The 21,509-nt window shown below is 36.1% G+C and overlaps 1 protein-coding gene across 2 annotated transcripts in view; it reads left to right on the top strand.

Moving 5' to 3' along the window:
• LOC136864445 (zinc finger and BTB domain-containing protein 40) overlaps positions 1 to 20,825 on the top strand; it is a 257,945-nt gene extending 237,120 nt beyond the window's left edge. For both annotated transcript variants that reach the window (XM_067141448.2, XM_067141449.2), the window contains one exon: positions 18,657 to 20,825. In XM_067141448.2, coding sequence (XP_066997549.1) covers positions 18,657 to 18,812 — 156 coding nt within the window. In that variant the 3' untranslated portion in view covers positions 18,813 to 20,825. The remainder of the gene's footprint in view (positions 1 to 18,656) is intronic.
• The last annotated feature ends 684 nt before the right edge of the window (positions 20,826 to 21,509 follow it).

Below are 21,509 nucleotides of genomic sequence, written 5' to 3' on the forward strand. Positions count from 1 at the left end.
TTAATGGCACACAGGGAAGTTGTATTTAAAACAGCAAAGGAATGCCTAGGAACAACTGTGTTTAAAGTTGGGAAAAAGCAAACATCTTGGTAGAATAATGAAGTGAGGGCAGCTTGTAATCATAAAAGGAAGGCATATCAGAAATGGTTCCAAACAAGGGCTGATGCAGACAGGGAATTGTATGGTGATGAAAGAAACAAAGAAAAATAAATAGCCTAACTGTTGAATTCAAGAGGAAGTTGTGGGAATATTTTGGTAATAACCTGGAAATGCTAGGTTAAGCAGGGAAACCTTTCTGGACTGTAATAAAGAATCTTAGAAAGGGAGGGAAAAAGGAAATGAATAGTGTTTTGGGTAAATCAAGTGAAGTCATAATACATCCCAGGGAATCACTGGACTGGAGGGAGGAGAATATTTTGAAAATCTTCTCCATGTAAAAAGGAAATCTGCATGGTGACGTTGCAAATAACTGAGCTCACAGCGAGGAGGACAATGACATTTGTGAAATTACGCTTGAGGATGTGGTAAGGATTATAAATTATAAATTAACTTCATTGTCATAAGGCAGAAGGAATAGAGGAAGTTAGACCTGAAATGGTAAAATACAATGGGAAGGCAGGGCTAAATAGGTTCATAGAGTTATAAGATTAGCATGGAATGTACCTTCTGTTTGGACAAAAGCAGTAATAGCACGCATCTGCAAGCATGGGAACAGGAAGGATTTCATTGATCAGTATACCACTGGGATTTTGGAAGGGAGGGTGCAATCATTGGGTGAGAATAAGTTGGATGAAAACCAGTATGGTTTCTGAGCACAGAGGGGAAGTGAGGAATAGATTTTCAGTAAATGTAACTTAAAATTTCTTTAGTCTGTTGAACACACACAGGTTAAGTATATATTTTATACTATGACATACCTGTAAAAAGTACACATTATTAAACAAGGGATAAAAATACCCACTGTTAAACAAAGAATGACTGTCCTTAAAAGAACATTGTCAGATTCTATCAAGTCACATCAAATATTTAGAAATAATATTTATGTTTATGTCTGTTTAATACTTAGGAACTTAAATTCTAGAACTTACCTTAATAATGTCCTGCTTTGTCTCCACTCCAGCATTAAATCCTTCTTAACAGATTTTCAGTATGCACCAGGTAATTGAAAAATGGCATGAGAGAGATATGTTTAATGTTTGTTTTGTAGATCTAGAAAAGTCATATAGCAGTGTACTGAAGGAAAACATGTTGGCCATAGTCTGGGACTATGAGATTAGGTGTGGATTATTAAAAGCAGTCAGAGGTATTTGTGTTGACAATTGGACTGCAGTGAGAATTGATGGTAGAGTGAGTTCTTGGTTCAAGGTATTTACAGGGGTTAGACAACGCTGTAATATTTCACCATTGCTGTTCGTAGTTTACATGGATCATCTACTGAAGGTTATAAAGTAGTAGAGAGGGATTCAGTTAGGTGGAAATGTAGTAAGCAATTTGACCTAAGCAAATGACTTTGTCTTAATGGTAGGTTGTGCTGAAAGCCTGCTGTCAAAATATCTTGGAACTTGAAAATAGGTATAATGAGTATGTTATGAAAATTAGCCTTTCCAAGACTAAAATGATGCCTGTAGGTAAGAAACCTAAGAGAATTGAATGTCAGTTTGGGAATACAAAGCTAGAAGAGGTAGATAATTTCAAGTATTTAGGATGTGTATTCTACCAGGATCAAATCAAATCACTTTATTTGCAAATGGTGGCAAATGATACACAAAAATGCATTATTGTCAACAACTACATTTTAAGTTAAAAAGAAAAGAAGACATTTTTCCTAAAATACAATATTATACAATTTACATTAACATTTTTTCTATTAAACACACAGCTCATTCTTAATAAATTGATATTACAAAATTCTACTTTTAATATCTTCTGTACTTACACACATAATCAACTCATAGACAGTATGTGGAATCATTTCAGAAAATACTATATAATATTGCTATAAGTTTTAAATGTACATTGCTTTTCTTTTTAACCCATTTTGGTACCTAGCATGCATGGTAGTATAGTAAGTGTGGTTGAATCAAGGCGCAGCAAAGCTATTGAATTGCGCTCGCAGTTGCAATCAACAGTATTCTATAAGAAAGAAGTCAGCTTCCACACAAAACTGTCTCTACACTGGTCTGTTTTCAGGCAAACTTTGCTTTACAGGAGTGAAATCTGGTTGATTAAGGACATCTTGTTAATAATTTAGAATTAACAGACAGAAAGTAGCGAGAATGATCACTGATACAAACATGTGGGAACAATGGCAAGAGGGTACTGAGCAGTTAAAGGGCGAGTCAAGAATGAACTCTGTTGATGAAGCTGTACGCATAAACCAGCTTCAGTGGTGGGGTCGTGTGAAGCAAATGGTGGAATATAGGTTACTTACGAAAATGATGGACTCGGTCGTCGATGGTAAGAAAAGTAGAAGCAGGACAGGACAGCGATGGTTAGACCTAGTTTCTAATGATTTAAAGATAAAAATAGAACTAAATGAGGCCACAGAGCTAGTTATATATAGAGCATTTTGTCAGAGTTTAGTAAAATCACAGAGGTTTTCAGAGTGAACGCTGAAAGGCATAACAGTCTATAATGAAGATGTAATGCATGTACGTTATTATTATCATCATCGTATTTTTAATTTTTTGAAATATTTTTGGGGATGATTAATGAGCATCAGTGAGTTAATAAATTATATAATGTAATGGAGTTCAAATTGTTATGCCTTACTGATATGTGATTTCATTTAATAGAGCAAAGTGTAGGGAATCGTTAAGTTATGTGTGATCTTTGAGGTTATTCTGGTTGGCTCTTTTTTTTTTTTGCGATGTGTATTTCTCTTGCCTCCTTCATGTTTAATGATTTTTGATGTGAAATGATGGATGTTGTCATATGTATATATTCACAGATGACTGATTGTCTGTTGTGTCTAATTGCATTTTTGGTGTTATTTGTATCTGGTGTGGAAATTACATTTTGTTTGCCGATAAATATGTAGTAGTTCCCAAGTTTGTGAGCAAAAACATGTACAAAGTAGTTGACGTATTCAAAAAGAAAGGTTTTAAAATAGCATTCACCCCCTGTGGGTGGGGGATGCAGACGAAGAATTCACCCACGGTATCCCCTGCCTGTCGTAAAAGGCAACTAAAGGGGCAACCAAGGGATGATCAAATTAGAACCATGAAACTACTTGTGATTAGTGCCACCACACGGGGAACACCATGGGTCGCTTTTACTTGCGCGTAATACCACTACATTGGGTACCAAATAGGTTTGTGATTAGTAGCAAACGAGAGCGTAACGGCTTTTATAGTACCTGTGATTAGTAGCGCTATATGAGTGACACCATGGGATGAGGGAACCCATGGCTCTGGCTTGCCTGTGATTAGTACCGACTATATGAGGAACACCACGGGATAGTACGAGTCCCTGTGGATAGTACCCTTATGTGATGAACACCATAGGTTTGCGTTGCCTGTAAATGGCTCCGCAGTGTGTGAAACAGCGTAGGTCTGTAATACATGTGCGAATTTCATTACCTGTGAGTAGTACCATAATGTGTGGAATACTGCGAGTCTGCGCTACTCTTGATTAGTACTGCAACATGACAAATACAATGGTTCTACTTTTCTAGCAATAAGTACCATTGTGAGGGCCCGCTGACTTGGATTTTGGACCCCTTTCGACTACAAGTATCATTGATTCAGTATAGAAGCAGTCCCTTGGTCAGTAATCTACGCCAGATTGATCGTGTTAAATTCATATCCATCCATCCATTCATTCCTCGTCCTCACGTTTTGAATTGTGGTCAGTGGATGTTTTTGGGCTTTTAATTTGTCATTTCATTTCGTCTCATTTAGTACCATTAGGGGCCGATGACCTAGATGTTAGGCTCCTTTAAACAACAAGCATCATCATCAAAATAGCATTCAGAACAAAACACACATTACAGAAGCAAATTGGAAAACAAAAGAAGTATTTTTCCATTTCAGGAATATATGAACTCAAATGCCAGGAAGCAGAGATCAAATCAAATCAAATCAAATCAAATCAAATCAAATCAAATCAAATCAAATCAAATCAAAATCTCTTTATTTGCAAATGAGGTGTCTACCTCGGTGGCGAATGGTACACTAAAATACATTATTGTCACGCACTAAATTTTAAATTAACCAGAGAAGAAGACATTTTCCTAGAATACAATATTACACAATTTATGCTAACAATTTTTTCCATTAAACACACAGCTCATCCTTAATAAATTTATATTGTTTACAGAATTCTACTTATAATATCTCCTGTACTTACAAACATAGTCAACTCATATACAGTATGTGGAATTACTTCAAATAATACTATACAACTGGTATAAGATTAAAATTAATTAATTTATTTATTTATTTATTTATTTATTTATTTATTTATTTATTTATTTATTTATTTATTTATTTATTTATTTATTTATTTATTTATTTATTTATTTATTTATTTATTTATTTATTTATTTATTTATTTATTTATTTATTTATTTATTTATTTATTTATTTATTTATTTATTTATTTATTTATTTATTTATTTATTTATTTATTTATTTATTTATTTATTTATTTATTTATTTATTTATTTATTTATTTATTTATTTATTTATTTATTTATTTATTTATTTATTTATTTATTTATTTATTTATTTATTTATTTATTTATTTATTTATTTATTTATTTATTTATTTATTTATTTATTTATTTATTTATTTATTTATTTATTTATTTATTTATTTATTTATTTATTTATTTATTTATTTATTTATTTATTTATTTATTTATTTATTTATTTATTTATTTATTTATTTATTTATTTATTTATTTATTTATTTATTTATTTATTTATTTATTTATTTATTTATTTATTTATTTATTTATTTATTTATTTATTTATTTATTTATTTATTTATTTATTTATTTATTTATTTATTTATTTATTTATTTATTTATTTATTTATTTATTTATTTATTTATTTATTTATTTATTTATTTATTTATTTATTTATTTATTTATTTATTTATTTATTTATTTATTTATTTATTTATTTATTTATTTATTTATTTATTTATTTATTTATTTATTTATTTATTTATTTATTTATTTATTTATTTATTTATTTATTTATTTATTTATTTATTTATTTATTTATTTATTTATTTATTTATTTATTTATTTATTTATTTATTTATTTATTTATTTATTTATTTATTTATTTATTTATTTATTTATTTATTTATTTATTTATTTATTTATTTACTTACTTACTTACCATTTTGGAACCTAAGTAGCATAACGACGTGCTGCGTCTTAACCAGAGCCCCTTTTGCCACCGCTTTTCAGAGTTCCTGAAGGGCCTTCACAGCTACCGTAGCGGTCCCAGGGCCGTCGAAGTCCCCACTGTACTTCATCCCTACAGGCAGTCCCCTACTTCGGCTGTCCAATCTCCATAGACCAGGGGATGGAATTAATTTATTCACACACATTTTTTATTTACAATAACCTGCACTGGTAGAATGCCCTCTAACATTTCATTTATTTTCTCTGTTGCTGTTTATTCTCTTCTTGAATATCTGTGCAGATTTTGGTAAAGGATCAAACACTACCCCTGGTAAACTGTTCCACTCATTCACGCCCTTCCCAATGAATGAAAATTTAAACCAATCGCTTCTGCTAAAATTCCTTCTAATTTTCTACTTGTGGTCAGTCCTGCCGATATAATTATTTTCGAACTGAAGCCTCTCACACAAATTTCTCGCTATGCTTCTTCTCCTGTACAGGCTCTATATAATCCTATAAGTCTAGTTTTCTCCCTTCTCTTACTTAAAGTTTCCTACCCAAGTTCCTTTAACATTTCAGATACACTACTTTTTCTCCTGAAATCCCCTGTAACAAATGTTGCAGCTTTCCTCTGCACACTATCTATTTCTTTTATTAGGTATTCTTGGTGAGGATCCCAAACATTGTTTACATATTCCAATAATGGACGAACTATACTTAAGTAACTTTTCTCTTTATATCTTTGTTGCATCCTTTAACTAGCTTTATTATGACATGTAACGATCTGTATGCTTTCCCAGCAATGTCATCAACATGACCCTTCCAGTGCAAATTACTTTCAAATCTCACACCTAAGTTTTTGCACTTGCCATCTTATGGGAAATCTACCTCATCCAAAGTATATTTAAATTCAGTTTTAAAGCTCCTGTTTGTAAATGTTGTAACAGTTGATTTGCCTGCATTAACCTTCATATTATTTTCTTCAACCCACTGTTGCATACTCTGAAGGTCCCTTTGTAATTCTGAAGAATCCTCAATGTTATCATTTCCCTATAAACAATTATGTTATCTGCATACAATCTTATTTTTGATGTTATATTGTTCTCTAAATCATTTGTGTATATTAAGAAAAGTAATGGACCAATTATACTACCCTGTGCAATTAATTCCCTTCCAAACTTTCTCTTCCTGCGATACGTTAATTCCTACTTTGACTTTCTGAACCCTTGAATTTAGAAATGTTGTTATCAAACGTATAACCCTTATGTCCAATCCTATTCCCTCCAATTTCTTTAATAATATTCCATGTTCCACTCTATCAAAGGCTTTGGAAAGATCTATGGCTATGCAATCTAACTGGCCTCCTGAATCCAACTGATCTGATAAGTCCTGCTGAAATCCCACCAGTTGTGCCTCTCAAGAAGATTTCTTTCTAAATCTATACTGGCTCCTCATGAACCAATTTTTATCATCACATATCCCTCTGATGTACTTTGCTCTTAAACTCTCCAGTATTTTACAAATTACACTGGTCAGGCTGACTGGTCTGTAGTTCTCAGGTTTCCCCTTATCACCCTTTCCTTTATAAAATAGTATTATTATAGATTCCTTCCATTCATTTGATATTACACTATTATTTATGACATAGTCAAAGAGAAATTTAAATAAGGCACTGTGTACCACCGCATTGTCTTTAATACCTCCCCAGTAATTTGATCACTTCCTGCTGCTTTTCCTTGCTGAAGCAGTTGGATTTCTCTGAAAATATCTTCATTTGTGAATGAGAAGCTTCTTGTTTCCCTATGTGTCTCTCCCTCTCTATCTTCTGTTTCGGTTTCCAACTCCTGACAATCTTCTACTGAATCTCTGAATTCCCTACTAAATAGATTTGCTTTCTCAGTATCTGCTAAATAGTGTTCACCCCCTTCTCACACCATTGTGGGAATTTGGATTATCTGTAAGAGGGATACTGACTGGAAGGTGATTGGGCATTTAAATGAGACTGTTAAGTGGGTATGTGGGAAACTGGGAGTGAGATTTCTAGATCCTAATGGGTGTGCGGGAGATAGGGATCTACGCTCAGATGGCCTTCACTTGAACCGCAGTATTAGTGAGTATAAGTTAGGAATTTTGTTTAGAAGGGTTACAGAGGGTACATTCAGGGAAATTGGGTGTACTGGGGAGTGGTGTTAAAGGTACAGGGATCTAGAAATCGAGTAGGGATGACAAAAATGTTTGTGTTGAACTGCAGAATTATTATAAAGAAGGAATAGAACTAAGTAATTGAATAGATGTATATTTACCAGATATTGTAATAGGAGTTAAATAGTGGCTGAGAAATGATATAATGGATGCAGAAATTTTATCACGGAACCAGAGTGTTTATGGTAGAGACAGGATAGGAATGGTAGTAGAGGAAGTACTCATTCTGGTGAAAGATGAAGTTGTAAGCTATAAAAAGTTAAGGATGACAATCATGAAAGTCTAGGCGTAAGGCTAATCTCTAAAGGCAATGGGCACCTTGAGGTTTTTGAAGTGTACAGACCTGGAAAGTGTGGCGCAGGCACAGATTCGAAGTTATTTGATAAGATAATCATCTATGTGTGAAATGATACGGAAAGAAACGTGGTAGTAGCAGATGATACAGATTTACCAAATGTCAATTGGGAAGGTAATGCGAATGACAGGAAGCATGACCAATTAATGGCAAATATGTTAATTTGGGAAGGACAGATGAATCAGAATGTGATGAAACCAACTAGAGGAAAAAATATTCTGGATGTGGTGCTGGTAAAACCAGATGAGCTCTATAGAGAAACTGAAGAAATAGACCATGTAATTGATCATGAAGCTGCTTTTCGTTGTAGTTAAAACTCAAGGTGATAGAAAGGAAGGTTGTAAATCTAGGACTGTGAGGCAGTAATATTTAATATTTATTGAACTTTTTACAGGCCTTCGCCCCTTACAATGTTCAGATTCATACAAGCAAGCAAGAACTGAATATTAATCATGATGATAGTAATAATTAATTGAAGCAAAATGGCTTGCGGTCAACTCACTACTGGAGAGCCGCTTACTATTAGGCAGTACCATATGACTGATAAGACAGGCATGAGACAGTTTTTAGAAAGTAATTATGATCGGTGGAAAATGGAAAATAAAAATGTAAACAGAATTTGGGATGGGTTTAGAGCAATTGTTACGGAATTTGAAAACAAATGTGTCCCTTTAAAGGTGGTAAAGAATGTTAAAGACTGTTTTATTATAACAGAGAAGTATAAAGACTAAGAAGGAGGTGCAGGATGGAAAGAAATAGAGTTAGAAATGGCTGTGGAAGTAAGGAGAAATTGAAGGAACTTACTAGGAAATTGAATCTAGCAAAGAAGTCAGCTAAGGATAACATAATGGCAAGCATAATTGACAGTCATACAAATTTTACTGAAAAATGGTAGGGTATGTATAGGTACTTTTAAGACAGAAACAGGTTCAAGGAAGGACATTCCAGGAATCATTAATGAACAAGGGGGGTGTGCATGTGAGGATATACATAAGGCAGAAGTATTCAATCAGCAGTATGTAGAGATTGTTGGTTTCAAGGATGACATCCAGATAGGTGCTGTGACTAATACTAACGCAGTATTGAAATTTACCTATGATAGCAAAGATATTTACAGTGATATTTAAATAGTTATGAACTAGAAAAGCAGCTGGACTTGATAAGATTTTTGGGAATATACTAAAAAAATGGGTTGGGATATAATACCATATCTGAAATATGTGTTTGATTACCATTTACATTAAGGAGCTATGCCAAGTAAATGGAGAATTGCTATAGTAGCCCCTGTGTATAAAGGAAAGGGTGATTAAAAAAAAGCTGAAAATTACAGGCCAGTCAGTTTGACATATGTTGCATGTGAGCTTTTGGAAAGCATTCTTTCTGTTTGTTAGATATGTTTGAGAAATTAATAACTGGTTCAATAAAAGGCAGTTCGAGTTTAGGAAAGGTTATTCCACTGAAGCTGAATTTGTCACTGTTTATGTCCTTCCCTACTGACATCACTTTAGTCTTGGAAATGCTAATCTTCATATCATACTCACTACACCTACCCATTTATCCAGGTGTGGATTATCCGGTTTGTGGATTATGCGTACTTAGTTTCACGATTTTTAAAAATAATAAACGAAATCAGAAGTACTATATTCTGTTATAATTAAAACAAACGTTTTCTTTTAAAATGCACTGTTTTGCATGGGAGTCATGTTTTTCCTTCTAAGATTCTTTATTACTGTCTAGAAAGGCATTCCTGCTGCTTGACCAAGTCTTTGCACGTTATTAGAGGAATCTTCCCAAGACTTCTTCTTGGATTCAGTAACTATTTGTTTCGCTCCGTTTCTTTAATCTGTGTACAATTCCTCGCCTCCTTCCAGTCTTTGTTTAGACCCATTTCTGATATGCATTTTTTGTTGTTTGTTTTACATCGCACCAACAGAGACGTTTTACAGTGACGATGGGATAGAAAAGGCTAGGACTGGAATTGACCGTGGCCTTGAGACAGGCTGGTGTAAAATGGGAAATAATGGAAAACCATAATTAGGGCTGCCAACAGTGGGGTTCGAACCCATCATTTCCCGAATACAAGCTCATAGCTGCATGACCCAAACTGTGCGGCCAACTTGCTCAGTACTGTAAGTTTCAGTCTGTGTGTAAATGTTGAGGCATGCATTAATAAATTGCTCTATGATGTCAACATAATAATAATCAAATAATTTTGAAATGGTGTTTATAACTTGCAGAATATGAGCCCGTTGATTTCCTTGATTGCACATCTGCCCCCTATTTTGATTTTTGATATCTGACAACCCTGGGTACAAATCCCACCCTCGGCAGTCTTGATGATGGTTATCGGTTGTTTCCCATTTTCACACCAGGCAAATGTTTGGGGCTGTACCTTAATTAATGCCTTGGCTGTTTCCTTCTCAATCCTAGCCCCTTTCCGTTGTTGCATCGCTGAAAACCTTCAATTTGTTAATGTAACGTTAGACCACAAAAAGAATACACACAGTTGTTTCTAAGCATTCCCTTGCTGTTTCAACTATAGCATGTCTGTATGCCTCCTGTTCTCTTTCTTTATCCTGAATCTGCTTTCTCTCTACTCTTTAGAACTTTTCACAAATTATAACCATGTACTTCTGTCTGATTTCCTCATCCCAAAGATTCTCTACCCTTATTTGTCTCTATCCTAGGCCTAGAGATACGTAGTTCACTACAGACCAGATAATGGCCTGTATCGTGAAAAAATCCCCAGAATACCTGCACATTCTGAACAGTTTTCCTGAATTCAAAGTCAGTTCTGATATAGTCTGTTATGGATCTGGTGCCCTGACCCTCCCTGTGTGCGCATTCCTAACAGTTTTCTTGAACTCGGAATCAGTTCTGATATAGTCTGTTATGGATCTGATGCCCCTATCCTTCCATATGTAGTGGCCTTATGCATGAAAAATGTGTTCATATTTGCTAATCACAGCACTTCATCCTCACCTGCACCCTCATGTGGTGAATAGACAATTCTTGTCCCAATTCCTGTAACTGCTAAATCTACCCACATCATTCACTAATTTTCATGTGTAACAGAATCTGTGTTGCGTGCAATGGTATTCCTGATAAGCAGTCCTAGCTTACAGTGTGCCCTTCCCTCTTTAACACTTTTAGAATACTATTATTTCCTATCTCTTCCCCAATATTATTAACTCCTAACACATCCAGATGAATCCTCTTTGCTGACTGAGCCAGTTCTTTCTTTCTTTCTTTCTTTCTTTCTTTCTTTCTTTCTTCCTTTCTTTCTTCCTTCCTTCCTTCTTGCATAAGCCCCATTAATATTTATAGCTCCCCATTAAATTTCATTTTGTTCCTCACCTGGCTCCATTACTCCCAAATGTCTTAGGCTTGCTGAATATATTCCGAGCTGGTAAAATTCTGTGAGGTAGGATGTAACCCTACTTGCACATAGTCTCAGTGAGAATTTCTCCTCCAACTGGTCAGAGAGCACTGGTGGATTGAATAGACCTAACCCAACCCTGAAATATTGCATTTGCCACTGGCGAGCAGAGTGCTGGAGTGAAGTGGCGAGTGGGTTTTTACCGCAAAAGGGGAGCAAGAAAGAAACATTTGAAAGCAGGAGAATTGGTTGAATGTGCGATACTATAATCAATAGAAATTGTATTAAGTACAAAGCACAGGAACAGCTAGGGTATGTTTTGTTACGCCAAGGGCAGAGGTTGGTTTGTGACTTATATCGTGTGAGCTAGTTACATTCTAATAATTCATATTGAATTGTACCTCTCAAAAGTGACCTTTAACACACCTCCAAAGCAAACCTGTGGGTGTGCCAGGGCATGAACCTAAGCTTTTGGCTTTCCCCTCCCTGCTCTCTCTAATCAACACTTGTTTTGTTCTTTCAAAGCTAGTGCGTTAATTATTGTTGAGCTGTCCTGGTTACACATACGATTTATTGTTTTGACTTTCTCAATTTATAAGTTTGTGTTCAGCATGATTCTTATTTTTCACATGTAATGCTCTGGTCATCAGTCCATACACTTATTTGGAACAGCTCCCATACTGTACCAACATCCTAAGGTAGCTTTTCATATTAGTTGAAATGGAAATGGCATATAGCTTTTAGTGCCAAGAGTGTCCAATAAAAGTTTGGCTCGCCAGATGCAGGTCTTTTTGATTTGATTCCTTTAGGCGACCTGTGCGTCGTGATGAGGATGAAATGATGAAGACAACACATACACCCAGCCAGGAATCTAACCCAGGGCCCCTGTGACCAAAGGCCAGCACGCTAACCATTTAGCCATGGAGCCAGACTTCATCTTAGTTGATGGTTTGAGATAGAGTGATTTGCTCATATATTGTCTGATTCATCATGAAACAGAGTAAATTTAATTCTTTAAAACAAGTACTTCTACAGAGTGGTCGTAAACAACGTGAACCTGCTATATGATCATTAGAGGGTTGGTCATACTGATAAATAATTGCAAAAATACCATTAAGATATCTTGCGCTGTTGTCATTCTATCAGCTGCTGAAGTTAGCCAGTCAGATTGTTTCGCGGTCGACTTCAGATGGGCAATGCGAGGCGGTGTTGCTGAATCTGCACGTAGCTTATGACCGGCTAGAGAGCACCAATAGAAGGAATAACCTTCTCCAGGTTGGGACTTGAACAAAGATCTCCCTGCTGATAGGCTCGGCCCATAGTAAGCACGCTGCGGTGGCATTGGCTGAAACCCACGGTTTGTTAGTATTTGATGCTCATTTCTCGGCATGGCTCTCTAGCCCGACCAAGTCATGTGCAGATTTAGCAAGACTACCTCATACAGCCCATTGGAATTCACCTGCGGTGATCTGATTGGCTAAATTCAGCAGGTGATAAAAAGACAACGGCATGAGATATAGACATAATTTTGTCAAATTACTTATCAGTGTGATCAACGCTGTAATGTTCGTACTCGGTTCACGTTGTTTTCAACCACCAATATAAGCATAACGATGCCTAATGAGACGTCGAGTGTGACATTTATTGCTGGAGATGCAAGTTCTTGGCCTAGTAAAGAAACTGAAATGTCTAATGTAGAATATGTACATTTCAGTGGAATTACACGTGCTCATCAATCGTGCAGGAAACAAAAATTTCAGAGAATATCTCTGGCTATCTTTCCCTTGTTAGCGTATGATCACGTTCATGTATAATGCACTACATGCGCTAAATATCCGCAAAATAGAGAGTCAAAATCGGTAATGGGATTGTCTGGCTCCCTGAAAAATGTTTCTTAGCAGAAGTCAAGTATATTTGGACAATTTAGTACCGTTTGAAGTTGAGTCAGAACCAATAAATGCTCCAATTGCATAATGTATTAAGAAAATCTAATCTTCAATATTTCATTACATGACAACTTTATTCAACATAGCTTATTTTATAGGCATCAATGAAAAATCTTTTTTTGACTTCCCTAAGCAAGTTGCCCTTCACTAAACTGAGTTTTAAATATGGAGACAAAACAGTACATAAATGATAAAAACTGCAAATTTTGTCATTCATTTCATTGTCAAACAATCACAAGACAATGTGGTAAAAATACTGAAAAATGCTCAGTGTTTAGTATTTTGATTGACCAAAGTGCTGCCATTGTTTACGCCCGTTATGTCTGTTGGGGAGATACAGGAAGGCCTTTTAGGCCTCGAGTCTCTCGAGAGCAGTAGAGCTGCGTCATATTTTGCTGCTGGGCATTGGATATCTTAGGGCTTGATTGGGGAAAAGTACATAGTTAGTGTGGGAACCATCGAGGCATCATCTACGATCTTGTTATGGGGATACCCGTGAATCAGCAGAGGTGAAAGAAGGTGCCGGGGTGAATGGGTCTAACTACTAAGTCAAAGTTAATTTAAAATTTTAACAAAGGTTATATTTTTGGAAAATAACGAAACTTTAACAACTTTTCACTAATTGAGACAACAATGACATATCAGGTACCATGACAAGGTTTAGACAAAGCAAGAAAACCCAAACTTTAGTGACTGTTTAGTAATCAGGGCTTCCAGCCCCTCGCTTTACATTACCTGAGCTCTCAGCTCAACTTTACAAAGATTACAATTTTACACAAGGGCAGAAATCCCCTAATACATGGAGCTCTTGCTCCCAATTTACAACATCAAGCCTCCAAGAGGCATTCTTACAATACTTGAAAAGAGCTGATGTGCTCTCAGTATTCACAGCCTACTCAAGGCAACACCATGTGAAAGCCTAACAATCACTGGCCTTACAAGGCACTACTTACAAATAGCCATCTTATTACACAGGGGTATCTAGTACCCAGCCTACGGGGCCTTAGTAAAAAAGAACAGGTTCAATAAACGGCCCGAGTACAACAGGAATGAGTCAGAGGTTGAGCTCCACAAAAAATTTACAGACCTATAGGGCACTTGGCCAACGAAACAGGGGCTAATCCCAATCTACTGAGGTAGCGCGGATGGAAATCACTTTAATACATTGCAGAAACAAATGCGGTACCTCAAACCAAGATGAAGGGGAGCTCGAGAGGGTATATCACTCTCTAGCCCCGGATTACAGTTAAAGATTTATGAAATTTTACATGAGCCGAACGGAGAATTACATTTTAAGGAAGTTGGTTACATAATTAAAGTTTCGAACCTTTCCCTCGGATTAAACTGCGGAGCTAGCAAAAATGAAAGATGTTAAGTGGCCATACCCTTGCTTGACACACACACTTAGTTAGATGACGACGAAAAATGGCCAAGAGAAGAGAAAATCTGCAGTTTATAAACCCTCAGGGAAAGTTCGAGACCTTTCACGAATAAAACAGCCACACCCTCACAATTTTATTTGTGGATGAAAAGTTTACACTCAATATCGAAGAAGAAATACGGGATTGGTTGAAAATTAATTCCAGAAATTCTTGATTGGCTACATTCAAAAATGGCGGAAAGAAAAGATAAATATTGCCAACCTAAAGATGAATGAACAAAATTTAGTAAGGGCAAAACTTATGAATACAAAATTTCTTCAAAAAAGTTCTTTCACTTTGCACCAGGGTGCATGATCATAGTTTTTTTTAGTGGTGACATCTATGAGAGAATGTCCAAACTTCTTGATAAATGAAAAACAAAACAAGTTGAAATTCACACAGTACTGGAAACTTCACAATAACAAAATTTTAGTGGTGCCATCTTCAGAGAAAATTTATAAGTTGGTCCAGTTTCAAGTTCAGTGTTTCTCCTGTAGAGGAGTTCTTTAAGGCGCAAGTTTTAAATGTACGGCATAGAGGTGTACCTCCCGGTCAAACAATCACAAGACATTGTGGTAAACATACTGAAAATGCTCAGTGTTTAGTATTTTGATTGATGGTTCTACTGACCAAAGTGCTGTCATTGTTTACGCCCGTTATGTCTGTTGGGGAGATACAGGAAGCCCTTTTAGGCCTCGAGTCTCTCGAGAGCAGTAGAGCTGAGTCATATTTTGCTGCTGGGCTATTGGATATCTTAGGGCTTGATTGGGGAAAAGTACGTAGTTATTGTGTGAACCATCGAGGCATCATCTACGATTGACTCTAAATTGGGCTTTTTAGTACGAAAGAAGGAGTTTCGCATTTAATTAGCATCCACTGCACTGGATATTGCATACAGCTGGCCATCCTTAACGCTGCTAATTTGATTCCTTATCTGGAAACGCTTTAAACTCTGGAGAAAATATTCAAATTTTATAAAAGTTCACAAAAAGCCTCCATGTCCTTAACCCGCCAGTGGTCGCTATATGAACAAAATGCTCACAGATATTGAAAATCATCTGCTCTTTTATACAGCATGTAGTTTCGAACTTGAGCCTTGATGTACCTTCGCGCAGCAGTTTTGAGAGGATGGATGTACTAAACACACATCTGTCACCTTGAAGGGACAGGGAGGGAGGAATTATCAGCGACTGTCAACAGTGAGCATTTTGCTTCACGCGCGGCCAGTCACATTGGCACTAATTTCTGTGTGTGTTATAGTTTAGCTATTGTTGTATGTTGTTTCATAGTTGAAACAGTTCTTTGCAACTTATTGTATTAATGTGTGTGTCATTAGTGCGTGACAATGGCTTCAAGTCGTGACATTTTAGCTTAGTTTGATGAAATTCCTTGTGATTAACTCGAGGACAAAAACAGTGACTCGGATTGTGAAAGTGGACAAGGTGAACATTATACGGATACTGAGCAGTCCGAGACAGAAGAACGTGCTCATGGAACCATACCTGGAGAGCAATCTGTAGCTGGCGAACAACATATGTTGGAGGTAAATGAGAATTTCGTCTTTAGTGACAATGTTTATATAGAGCAAGATAAGGTGACAAAGTGGGGCCAGACACCCACCTAGAAGAAATCCACACTCGCTTATTTGTGTTGCAAATATAGTGACTCATCCTCCTTGTGTAAAGGGCATTGTGAAAAATGCACAAACTATTTTAGAATACTGGGAATTGTTTTTGGCAGATACAGTTATAACCATTTGAGATTTATTATTATTTGTAATTTTTAGTGTTCTTTATAACCATTTGAGATTTATTCTTATGTTCATATAATGTGTTATTACATTCACACTTGAAATCTGTTGGTATTATGTAAACACATAATATCATACTGTGAGCATCTTGCTCAATGCGTGATCACTCGCGTTCCTTTCATCCTAGCAACCACTGGTGGGTTAAAATCACTGCAAAACTTTTAGAAAGTGAGATAGTAGAACTCTAATGATATTCATAAAGTATGATGGCTGTGTAGCAAAGCTTTGAAAACTTTTAGGCCTTGCATCGTGATCTCGTACCTCTTGTTATTCATTTTCAGGATATGGCTAACTGGAAAGATAGAGAAGGAGCAGCAGTGGACGCAGTGAGAACAAAAGGCTATCTGAATATTCTTTCATCATATAATATTGACCTGTATGAGAGACTAAAGCCTCCGTGAAAGGTTTTATAGTCAAAAGAACTACTGTTGTCACGAATAGGGTCATCATTGTTGGTAACTGTGGAAATTGAGTTATTGCTTTCCTCTGAAGGATCCAGCGTGAAAAAATTCCTTTCTGACACCATAGATTCACATAAACAGAACTGCTTGAAGTACAAGGGCAACCAAGGCATTGTCCTCACAAACATGTCTCCAGGAAAGGAAGAATACAAATCAACTTGTAATAAGATGATCACAAGCACAGTTCACTACTTGAAATGCCACCTTGATACAGTTGAGAAAAAGTAGGTACCATGTGCCACGTTCTGGAGTTCTTGTGCCTGCCTCAAGATAACACCCTTACAGCATGTAACAATGAGGAGATTCTCCGATTAGCATGCTTTTGTTATTGCTGCTAATATAAACGAAGATTTTTTTGCTATCAGAATGGCTTCAACTAAAGATTATGTTTAAAGAAGGGCAAATATCTTCAAAGGGAATAGGCAAACTCGTAAAATATCAACACAAGTTTCCAGAGTATTTTTTAAATTTATTTTTTATTGGCTTCACATCACGTGCAACACAGATAGGTCTTATGGCGACGATGGGATGGGAAAGGCTTAGGAATGGGAAGGAAGCGGTCATGGCCTTAATTAAGGTACAGCCCCAGCATTTGCCGGTTGTGAAAATGGGAAACCATCTTCAGGGCTGCCGACAGTGGGGCTCGAACCCGCTATCTCCCGGATGCAACCTCACAGCTGTGCACCCCTAACCACACGGCCAACTCACCATGTGACCGCTTTGTTGAGCTGAAGAGTGTTTTCTACGGAGTTGCATGTATTGTAGTAACAACAGTATCTTGTGAATGAGGATTCAGTTTCATTAACAGGATAAAAAGTAAGCAGATAATTTCTCTGGACATCATTACACTGGGAGATGTCATGCAGCTGGTAGTAAATGAACCACACTTAGATGACTTCTACCCTCATGTAGCCATAGACAAGTGGCATTTCTCATCAGGACTGTGCCATGCCAGTGGTCATAAGAACGAACACTTCAGATCCATCTAAACAAGGCACGAGGGGTAAGCCTGCAAAGTAATTTTTCATTAAAAAAATCAAAATTATTTAATTTCCTACTTGGCAACTAAGCCCAAAATATTCTAATTGGCCTAACAAATAATGAAACAATGCTGATCATCATAAATGTATAAATCATATCAAAGTATGTGTAAAATTGTAAGGAATTCTATTTCTGTGGAATTATTTTTTAAAGTTTTTTTCATCCAAATCCTAACCAAAGACTTTCTCGAGTTCTCTATATTGTCGAGGCGTGATGGATACAGTCTCGTTTCCAAACTATTATTTGTAAGTAAGCGGTTATAAAAGATCTCATGACCAGAAACCTCTAAAACAATCTCCCACTTTCAGTTTTTTATGGGATATGAGTGGGCAGTAATTCTTACCAAACATGGAACCCACTTTTGTTCTATTGACTTACCAACTTTAAGAAGAAAGTGAGAGCTTGGTTTCATTTAAAAAAATACAAATATTGTAGGCTGTGTTTAATTAGAAATGTTGAATAACCCTGAAGACTGTATGTAGATTAATTGTATCTAGCTGAACATGGAGAACATCAGTGTGCTTGAATTTAACATATCCTTCTTTCAGTTTCAAGATATTTTGCCTTCTCAGTGAAGAATGTGCCCTTACATTATGTGACATGTTTTACATTTGATGACTAAATGCTTTTTAACTATGTTCAATTTTATTTACTTATATATGTTTTTTATTATTTCAGAAAAAGAAGGGATGTGCTAAGTTACTTAAAGAAGATGCTACTGATGAACTTTCACCAAATTCTGCTCCAGAATCAAGTGACTCTGACAGCGATATTCCATTGTTAGTACGTTGGCTCAATAAACATCGTGGTCATAAAAGTGTGTCTGATATATGATATAGGCACTGCAGTACTCTGTGTGATTTATAAACAATTCTTTCATTACTTTTAGTGGATTATATGTTGTATCAAAATAACATTTTTCAGCATTTAGTTATATATAAATGTACATAATGTCTCATTGTGACCAGTATATGGAATTTTTGCTGAGAATCATAATTCTACTGACAAAAACTGGTACGATCTAGAAAGCTGCCACAGGCCAGTCTAACATGAAGATAGTGTTCATACTTGTGAAGCAATTAACAGACTATTACATTCTTCTTGTCTAATAATAAAAATCCTAGATAATAATAAAGACCACAACAACAACCCATGATGCAACAGCTGATTAGGGTCTTGGCCTGCCAAGCCCATCCAGATGGCCTGTAGATACTGGAGTGCCACATGGTTAGCATGGCGACATCCTGAACTGTGTCTCATATCAGACAGCTCCTCAGTTACTCTCATGAGGCCAAGTGAACCCTGTTTCAGCCCTCAGTCCAGAATTAACATATCTGGACTGGCTGGAAATCAAATCCAGGGCTGGATGATAATGATGATGATGACGACGACGACGATGATGATGATGATGATGATGATGATGATGATGATGATGATGATATATATGTTTAATTGCTATAGATAATAAGAGACACCCATGGTGTCCGAATGTTGTCAATGACACAGAGTTGTTGCATTTGAACACACTCAAATGACATTGACCTTGGGTGATATCAAATCTGCTATCATAGGAACAGGAGGCCAACATCTCAGCAACTGCAATTACTGAGGTCAGCAAATCATAGAGAAATAACTATGGGAAGGAGTTTTGGACTACCATATGAACCCAAATCTTCCGATTTTACACTGGCTGATCCCCTCCCACTTTTCATTACCAGACAGTTATGTTCAAAAGCCGTAATTGCTGGACAGTTTCTTCGTATATTTGTGAAAGTTAGAAAATGTATGGTTACATCCTTGCTATATAAAAAACACAGCCCATTACTTCCACTGAACAGTATTAGCCCTGTGATTGTGAACTTAAGCGTATGTCTTTAGAACAGTCATCAGCACAGTGTTCTGTGACGTTACCCCCACTGACCCTGTTTTACCTCAAGCTCTGTAGCTCTCATAAAATTCAACAAACCAAAATAAAATGAAAATAATATTTTTGTTCTGGTGATTGCATACTTGTTGGCCATATTTATTCATTTATGTACAAGGGCCATCCAGAAATTTAAATTTCCCTATTAAAAATAAGAAAAAGGCGAGATAGTTACATGAAAAATGTATTGGCACCCAATACAGCAATGTTGGAGCTATTTTTTAGACAATCACCACCAGAATTGAGACGCTCATCATATCGTGGCATCAATGTTTGTATGCATGTGTTGTAAAGTCTGCCACATGGGAATGGAACCAGTGTGTGACACTCGTCTTCAGCTCCTTGTCCATGTGAAAATGCTGACAGGAGGACGGGAATTTTTTGAGGTGTAGCAGAAGATGAAAATCACTGAAAGCAAGATCAGGACTGTACGGTGGATGTACAAACACCTTCCAGCCGAACTACTGCAGGACATTTGCTGAACGCTGACCCTATGTGGGCGAGCATTGCCATGGATCAGCATAACACCTGCACTGTTGCATTCTATGCCTCTTATTTTGAATGGCCCTTCACAAATTTCATAGAAACTTTATCACAGACCAAACCTCACAGGCAGCAGGATAAAGAATATGAGCTGCCATTTTGAGCCACTGCTGCTGCACTACTGATACCAGGCAGGACTTGTCTGGCTGGTATACGATTGCTACATCATATATCTGTCAGGCATGCTCATATTCTGTAACTAAATTAATTTACTTCACAAGAAAAGAAGTAGAGAAACTTAATTTCTGCATGGCCTATGTATGTATGTATGTATGTATGCATTAAAGACACTACAGATCTTTGGTATATTTGGAATTATAACTTACGAGGTTTAAAGGATTGTTCTGCTTTAATGTACAACTATTTGATTAGTTCAGTTGTCATTGAAGGAAGTTGTTATTTAAAAAACATAGTACTTATATATTAAAAACTCCTGTAAAATCTATTGGCATGAAGAAAATTAGTATTTTAGTATAATTACACTATATTCTAATTGGCAGCACCACATGCATATATTTTAAAGTGTTTTCATTATATGAAACTGTCTGTCTGTTAAGTTATGCATTTGGTTGGGACATTGACTTTCACAAGCGCTTTGTTTGATAAGTTATTCGAGATTAACCAAATATTATAATATCCAGTCATTCAATCAAAAAACATTTTTAAAACTGAAGCCATGAAACCACTTTCGACACCTATAAGATGTGGACACCCCCTGATGCAAACAGAAATTTATGCCTTATATAAATCCTGTACCAACAATGATAACATTACCTCCCTTTACAGACATGGCCACCAATTCCATGGTCCCAAAGTATGCTTTTACCTCTTCACTACAGATACAAATAGAGTGAAGATTGAGCTGCACGATAATGTAGGTTTGTACATTTCAAAAGACTTAGGAATACAAATATATGCAGTGCAACACAGGTATTTTCTGGAAATGTTTATGTACCTAGGCTGTTCGTGGTAGCCGCTGAGTCTTGGCAATTACAGTGCCATTAGTAAGGATTTAAAAGCAGAGTCTTTGTCCGGCTCCATGGCTAAATGGTTAGCATGCTGGC

The sequence above is a fragment of the Anabrus simplex genome, chromosome 2 (genome assembly GCF_040414725.1).
Source record: "Anabrus simplex isolate iqAnaSimp1 chromosome 2, ASM4041472v1, whole genome shotgun sequence".
In the NCBI taxonomy this organism is placed as follows: domain Eukaryota; kingdom Metazoa; phylum Arthropoda; class Insecta; order Orthoptera; family Tettigoniidae; genus Anabrus; species Anabrus simplex.